The sequence below is a fragment of the Labrus mixtus genome, chromosome 15 (genome assembly GCF_963584025.1).
Source record: "Labrus mixtus chromosome 15, fLabMix1.1, whole genome shotgun sequence".
Classification (NCBI taxonomy): Eukaryota; Metazoa; Chordata; class Actinopteri; order Labriformes; family Labridae; genus Labrus; species Labrus mixtus.
Window position 1 is genome coordinate 23048054 of NC_083626.1, and position 9590 is coordinate 23057643.

General features: G+C 40.6%; 1 protein-coding gene across 1 annotated transcript; it reads left to right on the forward strand.

Moving 5' to 3' along the window:
* The first annotated feature begins 392 nt into the window (after positions 1-392).
* On the forward strand, positions 393-9356 carry plp2b (proteolipid protein 2b). Its single transcript, XM_061057760.1, has 5 exons — positions 393-739; positions 6929-7084; positions 7185-7283; positions 8040-8136; positions 8231-9356. The coding sequence occupies exons 1-5, from the start codon at positions 647-649 to the stop codon at positions 8242-8244; spliced, it is 459 nt and encodes a 152-aa protein (XP_060913743.1). The 5' UTR covers positions 393-646; the 3' UTR covers positions 8245-9356.
* Positions 9357-9590: the final 234 nt, after the last annotated feature.

The window sequence follows — 9590 nt, forward strand, 5'->3', positions numbered from 1 at the left end:
TCTCTATATACAGTATAAATGGGAGAAAGGAAGTTTAAAACAATGTGCATTTTCCCTAATTAAATATATACAATCCAGAGTATTTCAAAGTATGGTACTTCTGCTTGAGTAGAGAGTCTGAAGACTTCACCCATCCCAATATATAAACCACAGTTGATTTGTTAATAAAAGAATCACATTTGAGCTCGTCTTAATAAAAGGTAACGAGGAACCCTTGAACGCAGCATGGGAGCAGCTCGTCTCCGTGGTGCCAACAGCAGCAACTCCCCTTGAGAAAAGTGAAAGCCAACGCCCCACTGTCAGCTCCTCAGCTCGGGATACCCCCGCCTTCTTACACCCCCTCCTCCTCTCCGCGTTCACCTCAGACAGAAGCAGACAGAAAGTTTTTTTTTTTTTTCGCAGAGAGCTCGCTGTGGTTGAGACTGAGCTGCTACGCCGAGTGTAACTTCACTTCACTTGAGACTTCTCATCTTAGACATTGATTCATCCGACCGGGAGCCAACGGAACCGCAGCGACGGGGACTTTTCCCTTCTTTCGCTCGACACGAAGTTTTGTTCAGTTTATTCAGACTCCTGTTCCGTCGGCTGCTACCTCTGACGCTCCGAGAGCAACTCACTGGCGCTACAATAAGTCAGTTATTACAGAATGGCTGACACAACCGCGTCCGGTCCCAGCTGCCTGGAGAAGCTGAAGAGCTACGTGAAGACGCCGAAAGGGTTTCTCCTCTCTGCGGAAATTGTGAGTTATCAGAACTTGGTGTCTAACATGTAACTTTAATCTCTGCTTGAACAACTGCTTGCAAAACTAACCTGCAATTTATCGACAATTCAAAGCGGGAAAAGTGGTTTCTGGCAAGCCCTGTGTGATGGTTTTTCATTTTCTCCCTCTTAAGCTTTACAGAGATGATACAAAGTGTTGTTGTCGCATGTTCGGCTACATTTCTGCGTATTATCTTGCTGGAGCTTTGTAGTCCTTGAATGAGAGGCATGTGCCCTGTGGGGGTGAGGGTTAGGGTAAGGGTTTCCACCTGTCACTTTTACTCCTCTGTTTTCTCAGTTGGCACCAAAGAGCCAAATGCTGAGCGTTAATGGCACATAAAAAGGTCATCCGGGTTAACTCGACCCTCAGTTGTCAGGCAACCCCTCCTTTTTTTTTTTTTTTTTTTTAAACTTGTTACCACCGGCTGCATACTATTTGTAGGCAAGGAAGTAGACCAAATATGGCCGTGAGATGTAATGTATATCACATTCCTAGCAGTATAAAAGCTCATTAAAGTGAGTTTTCCCCCCCTCTTTTTTGCACATCTGGATCTAATGAACAGGCATATATGCAGCTACAGAGGTTGGAATAGAAACATCAGAGCAACACTTGTGTGCAGTAGTGATGAGTAAGTTATAGGTGTGTGGGTTAAAGTGTCCCACATCCTGACACGAATCTACCACTTCCTGGCTTGGAGGACGGTTTTGGAGGACAAACTGTTTTTCACATGATCGCCTTTGTTTTGCATTTCACAGCGGTGTGCTCTCTTTAACACATGACAGGCTTTGACCGTAGATTCTTCACTTCAGTTCTGCATTTTGAATTTTTTTTTTAATCAGATTCCCAGCAGTCAGGTGTGTCTAATTTGACTATTATGATACACCTCACAGAAGCTTACAGTGCTGGACTGGACATTATTGTAGGCTACTTTCCTCATTCTTCAAAGCGCCTTTTTAAATAATTACAATAATTAGCACAAGCTAAAATTTTTAGCTTGTGCACTTATAACTCAACAAGCTCATTATACAGGAAGATGTCGGATGTTGGTGGAAAGTGGTCCACCCACGGTAAAGTTTTTTTTTTTTTTTTTCTTTTCAGGGGTAATGGAAAGTCCAGACCCAGTGTGAAGTTTAGGAACAAAGAATGTGAGAATTGCTCTGCACACTTTTCTGGTGTGCCTTTTCTCCGGCCTTTTAGCTTTTCTGCTTCACTGGAATGACTCTGTTGTGTTGTTTTCCTTGCCCTCACCGGAGCCTGGTTAGGGAAAGCGTCACCAATGCGGGATGTTTGAGATAGTTTACGAAGGTGGGAGTGAAACAGGAAGACAAATGTCATTACTGCTTATTATGTCTAATCTAAAGGGAAGCCAGGATTACACAGATTCAAATCTTAAACAGAAAAGAAACCAAAACTCTAATGAAATAAACGACATATTCCAGCTGATTTTCAGAGGTGTTTTTGACAGCAAGCCTTGCCAAACAACAGGTAGTTCTATGTTGTTTTTTTTTTCATTTATCCTGTCTGTCAAAGGCATGACCGTACTTGAAGCTGCAGAACGTCAAGCAGATAACAGTCACACACCCATGTAGTGCAAATTCTGCTTGTCATGTGGCACAGTTAAGCCATTGGCATTAAATCAGGATGAGTCATGCCCTGGGCCGATCTTTTACCCTGCTGTTAATAATATCATAAATACGAAGCGGCTAAATTGTCTTATGACTGTAAAACCTCTCCTTTAAGAAGAATGAGTCAATGAAAAGAGGGTGCAGGAAACTTTGAGTGAAAGGGTGAAAATGACTGTGACGAAGTAAAACTGAACTTTTCATTTCTCAACACACATGGTATATGCTCCATTGAGTCACAGCGAGCGCTAGTAACCACCCAAAAATGTCGGAGACTTCCCTTAGCAACTGTTGCTGTTTGGTGTGCCTCTGTTTCACGGACTGGCTCTTGGCTCTCATGTTGCTGCCGACTATAATTAGCTGAGCGTCCACGACAAATCCCCCCCCCCCAGTCGGGTTTTAAAGAGCAGCTCATTATATACTGATGTGAATAACTAGAAATCTTTAAAAGCTGACCCATGCAGACAGATCAGCTGCTGTGTGGAAAACATAAAGGTGTCAACAACTCGCAGTCGTTCTTGTCTCTGAGGGACTCTTGTGCAGTGGGAGTTGTCCTGTGTCACGGCCTCCTCTGCAGCCGCTGCCCTCAGAGCAGCTCGCTCCGGTCAGGATAGAGCTTCTTTTGTGCTGGACCTCGGCCTCGACCACCCCCGCTACTCTACAGAGGCAGCCTGTGCCAGTCTCCAGAACACATGAACTACTCATGCAGCTGACTGGCTGGCTGGATGGTTGTGCGTTTGTGTAGCAGTTGCAGCGGAGAGAGGAGGGGAAGCAGTAGTGACAGATGTAGGGCTGGTGTCGCAGTCGGCTACCTCGTGAATGTATCGTATAGACTGTGCAGTGATCTGACACTCGCCGCTGAGTCGTCTGCTTAGAATAAATCTTAGAATAAAACTTTGCAAGTTGCGAGACGTGCTTCTCTACAATCCACATTAAAGTGGTCATCCTTTTTATTTAGTATTTAGTAAAGCCGTGAAGATAAGTGTTGTAACCACTTCAGATCATTTCAGGGCATCAAACTTTACGAGTTTCACGAGTTTATCATTTCTTCTTCTCCCTCTGTCTTTAGGAGAAGATTTAAGATTCAGAGGCTTTTGTTACATGTGTAATTAATATAAATAAGAAGCAGGGTAAGATGAGTGATAATAGAGAAAATGTTATACTTAATGTATTTCAAGTTTTTTTTCTGGCCTTGGCCTGGACAGCTGAAGAGAGACAGGACACATTGGCGAGGAGAGAGTGATGGGATGACATGCAGCAAAAGGGCTGAAGTCAGATTCTAACGACCGCTGTGATGAGGACTATGTACATGTGGCGCGCAACATAACCGTTAGGCGATCGGCGCCCCATACAGTATTTTTCATAAATTTGAATATGCTTCATTGCATTAGAACTGCAAAGATCAGTTTCTTCATTCTGTCAGCAGAAAACTATTTGTCAACTCTTTATAGGGTTGGAAGAAATATCCCAAGCAAATCTCCTTGATCTGAACTGTTTTAGCATCTCAAGTGGAAGAATTTGTGATCATTCTATATTTGACTTGCAGGAAAAATTCAGCTTTTTTTTGCTTTGGGGCTGTAGTTATGAAAAAAAAACATTAAACGATTTTATCTTTATCTTTTCAAATATAAGACACGAGGGTGTAAGAAAGTAAAGATATACTAAAATATAAAAATATTCTCATTTGTGATACAGTATCAGATTCTTCTTTGCTTCAAAGGGTCAATCATTCTGCTTAGATTTTACTAAAAGTAATTCTATAATGTTGGATGTCACAGGGGCTGTGGGAAGTAAAAATGCACATCCCACTGTTCTGATTGGATAAAAAAGTAAAGCATTGTTACTCAGATTGTATGCATAAAGCGTTGTATCCATTTTAGCATATCAGTATCTAAAAAGTATCTCAAATTACATCATGAAAAGTGATCTTATTACCAATGCACAGCTCAAGTTTTATTAACTAAACATGTAGAGAAAAAATACAATATTATTTGATATTAAAAACAGTTCCATCTGTAAAATTAAAACCAACATTGCAAGTTTTCCAGTTTATAAAAATGTGCATAAAGTTTGTCACAATTGCAAAGTTCACTATTAAATGCTCAAGTGCAAACATGCAAATAATCAGGGCAGTGCAAATTAATTCTATAGCAATATAATGGAAAGGATAATAGAATAAATACTGTTCACTGTCTTCAAGTCAATTCAATATAAGTCTTCAAGATTTGTAGCTGGTTCAAATTTCCACTCCTTACAGCTCTCACATGTGTGAAGGCACCCGCCCCTGCACTTTGACAGCAGTAACAATAGCGGTATTGAAGAGCGGAAAAAAAGGCTGATACTGGTTATGAGCCGTGGGCTGCCTGCGATTATGATTTCTGCGCATTGGCTGCATTTCAGTGGAATGGACTGAGAAGAATGCACGCTGACTTTTTACCCTCTTGTGTAAAAATATGATGTTGATGTGCTGTAAATCTCAGGAGAGCGCAGCATGTGACCGACAGACTGATAGCGAGCTTTGTAGTCCGTCCAGTTGTCTCACCCGAAGAGTATTTTTGTGTGTACAAAAATATTTTTTTCATGGCAAAATATTTTTTATGTGGATGTTGATTGATGAGCTGGCTGCTGTAAAGAAACAATGATGTACTGTTTGACGGGTCTTTGATATAGAGTGAAGACGAGTCTTTACTGTGTGAGGGAATCGCCACAGGCCTGATGATACAATAATGGAACAAAGTACTAGTACATCATTTTCTTGATATATGAAGTATTGCATCACAAATATTTTTGTATTCTTTTTTTTTAGCAGTCTATTATGCACCCAAATAAAAACTTTGCCAACGTCTCTTTATGTAATAAGATTTCATTCTCAGTGTGTTATTAATAATTGAATATGATTGTGAAGCAAACAGACTTATGAGCATTGCCAAATGGCCTTGATGGACTTGAGGTTGTACAGTGCTTTTCTAGTCTTCTGACTTCTCAAAGTGCTTTTACACCGCAGGTCACACACACTGACGGCTGAGGCTGCTATGTAAAGTGACCATCAGAACTAACTAGTCCCATTCAAACACATTAACACTTCACAGACGAAGCAGCAGGACCAAGTGTCTTACCCAAGGATACATTAGACATGTGGCTGTGAAGCCCGGGATCTAACCCCCAACCTTCTGGTTGAGAGACTAACGACTCTACCAGCTGAGCCACAGCCGCCCCGTCATAATGAACATCATTATGCATAAATGTTGTTCTGACTAACTCAACTTGTTTAACAGTTAAGATACTCCCATATTAAGCAACAATTTGGTTTGGTTCGCTTTGGGCATATCTCTGTAATGAATAATATCTGCAGGGATAGACGTACACTCTGCTTCCTGCTCGGTCACGCTCTCTTTTTTTCTTCTTACCTTCATCAATCACCGTCCTCTTCCTCTTGGCCTCGGCCATCGTATCGAGACGGACTGATTGGCTAATATTTATAACTGAAGGCTGGTGTGTGAACTAGTGGCGTAAAGCCGTACACACTTCTTGAGAGATGACTTCCGCCCGCTGCCAGAGTTACATACTGCAGGAAACAGTCAATCGGGCTGCGCTGTGGACATGGGAGAGACTCCATTCTCCCTGTTGAAAGTTATTCTACTATTAAATCAACCTCTGAAGCTACTATTTAAAGGTGGACAAGTTACATATTGTTGCTTTAATTGAATGCAAATGTGTGTTGACAAATGGACACTTTGAGGTATTTTATTTTTTTGTCTTATGGATGCAAATTTAAAAGAAGAGTATTATTTGGGTGGCTGTGGCTCAGTTGGTAGAGTCGGTCGTCTGTCAACCAGAAGGTCAGGGGTCCGATCCCAAGGTCCGGCAGCAATATGTCCGATGTGTCCTTGAGCAAGACACTCAACACCAAGTTACTCCTGCTGCTTTGTCGGTGGCGTATGCATGTTTATGAATGGGATTAGTTACCTCTGATGGTCACTTTACATAGAAACCTCTGCCAAGAAGACTAAAAACTCCATCTCAATCCCTCTGACTGCTAAATCAACAATAATCAGCACCAGCTAGCAGACTGAAAAAGCAGCTGATTCTATCACTCTAGTTCCCAAAAGCTATATTTGTATTCATGATATAACCTTCATTATATGCATAATAAAACATTTATATTTGAATCGGTTTCATTAATATTGTAAAGAAAAGCATGACATCACTATGATTTTTTCTGTTGTCCTGTGATTCATTCAAGCCTGACCTGCGTGAGTGCAGGTAGCCTGATGTTTAGTATGGAGGCTGTAGTCCTCCACGCAGGCGGCCCGGGTTGCATCATCCTCTCTCCTGATGTCTGCCTCTATCCACTGTGCTATCTCTAAATAAAGAGATATAAAGCTGACTTACACAATCTCATAGAGCAGAGAATGTATGCAGAATCTGCCAGTCTTCTTGCATTGCATTCTGGGATATTATTAACATTTTTGATGTCAAAAATCCTAGACTCTGTGTTTGTTGTTTCTAACCCCCCCCCCCCCCTTTTCTCCTCTCTCACCTTAAGATCATCAGCTTCATTATCATCATCTGCTACGCTGCCTCTTATCATGGAGGCTACTCCGCTGTTGCCATCTGCGAAATGATCTTCGCCATGGTCTTCTTCGGCATCTTCATGATGGAGCTCGACAAGCAGATCCAAGTGGTCAACTGGGTCTGGAGCGTGAGTCCTCTTGAGTGTTTTAACCTGTAATCTTACACAAACCTACTGTGTGCTCCTAGTTGAACAGTCTAACATCTTCTGTGTCCCTCCTTTTGTGCAGGATCTTTTCCGTGCTGGAATTGGCGCTGTGCTCTACATCATCACCTCTCTGATCTGCGTGATTGGAGGGGCTGGGGACGGCGCTCGTATCGCAGGCGGGGTAAGTGAATGAATGAAACTCAGCTTTTATTGTTTGTTTTGACAACCATCAACCACGGACACAGATTATTGATGTGGGGGTGGATTTTAGATTATTTAACATGTTTGATAAGACACAGAGACTTTAGGGAAGGAACTCAGTCACCGTTGAGTAATATTCAAACTGTGTCTCACACTTCCTTCTTGTTTCAGTCGAGTGAGTAAGACCTCAGCAAAAAGTTTCCTGTGTCAAACTAATTTCTTCAGTTTGAGACGAAACACTACATATGACACAACATCTGCATGTCCATTGGTTCAAGGAAGTGTTCGTCACAGGTTTTCAAACAGAGTTGGTTTCATGGCAGCGACAAACAGGATGCTCTTAGTTCCAGAGAAAAGTGGCGCACAATCTGTAAATCAGATAGGAAACGTACACAAGCTACTGCAACCAATGGTGTGCAAGAGAGCGAGAAGGACTGTGCAGCAGGATGGTGTGAAGATAGTGTCATAAAGCTGATGTCTTATTAGAGACGGATGTAAACACAGTAACCGTCAATCCAAACAACGGAGTCTGAAGTGTTCAGGTAAAATAAAGTGCTTCACAAAAGAGGCTACAGAAATATAAAACAGGAAAGCACAACAAAGCTCAATATTTAGTTAATATTACTTAATATTATATTACTTTTATTATTATTTATTACATGTATTAACCAACCACATGGCATTTCATTTGGGCAGTGAAATGATGATTATTGTGTTTCTGATCCTTGTTTCTCAGGTGTTTGGTTTGATCGCTGGCCTGCTGTTTGGTTATGACACCTACACCATCTTCCAGCAAATCAAGAGCACCAGGCAGCACTCGGCAGCTTCCACCGGTGAGTAAAAAAAACCAACAGATTTTACTCTAAACTTCTGCTGTATGAAAACAATATGCCTCATTCTTAATGCGTTATTTTTTTTTATTTACAGATGACAGAGTTTAAACACTACAAGATTCAAGTCAAGAACGCAGCAGAGGTGGAGCAGTTTTTTTGTTTTGTTTCAAAGGTTAATGAAAGAGCGGACAAGAGGAGACGATGGACAGTCAAACGGACAGGTCACATTTTATTCAAAGGCAGTGTTTGGTGGGGACACATTTTTTTGTGTGTGACGGGAGACATAGTGAGAGTGAGTGGTACTGTACACCTGTGCCTCCTACACAAGGAATACTCCTCAAAAACATCACTCCAACCTCAACGTACCACTGATTCAAAAAGGGAAAACTGTAAATACTAAAGGCAATGGTTGATGTCACCCAGCAGCTTGTCTTATACACGTCTACTGTTAATGGACTGCTGTAGTGAGTAGTAACTGTGTCGTTTGGACTTAAGAAGTAACTGACACATGAATGGGTGCTTTATGGATTGTTTAACATTATAATGCATTTGGCAAGTGTTTGTCTGTCTTTTTGGAGAGGTTTTTAAGATGGTCAAACATTTCCTTCTATGTAACTTAATTAAATCTCTTCAGATTATGCTCGCTGAGTGTTGCCGTGCCTACAGTGCCTAATCACTTCCTTCATCCTTGAATTGGCCTAATGTCATTGATAAACAATCTTTTAGCTTTCGTTTCACTAGTCAAGAGTTTAATCTGTATTGTAGATTTCCATTAACCGTCACACACATGCCAATTATTTGAATTACAGTGTCATCCTACAGTTTCTACTTTAATTCATGCTCAGGTTGAAGTTGTCTTTTTTTTTTTCTTTTTACATGTTTAACACATTTTTATGGTGCAAAACATATTCTGTTGAGAGTTTATACAGGTGGACATTTTTTTTTAAGTACATGTTGATATAGAAGAAGAAACATTTCTAAAGATAAAAATCACATAGTTGTAAAATATTCTACGTAAATATCACATTATTAAAACATTCTGTAACTGTTTCCTCTACCCTTTCATGGTTATGTGTCCAATGAAACGTTGCCTTATTATTTGTTTTTTTCCTAACATGCTGAACAAGAGTCTGCAGTTTGTAACTTCAGATTTCAAAGCAGCCTTGATTTTGGAAATAAAAGCCATTTTTATGACAAATAAATGCTTATTTTGTAGCTTACATTGTTCACTTATCTTACTCACATTTTTAATATTCTAAAGGATGTTGTATTCATAAGGAACTTCATTTTAGCAGGTGTTGATATAAATATGAGCTGTCACTTTTCTAGATAACCACTAGATGGAAGCAGACTGCTACTTTTATGAAATGTTTATTTAAAAGGTTCTGTCTCATTAACTAGGGGGATGAGTCTGTAAGAGTATTCACTGCTAAAAATGTTTTTTTTTAAAAGAA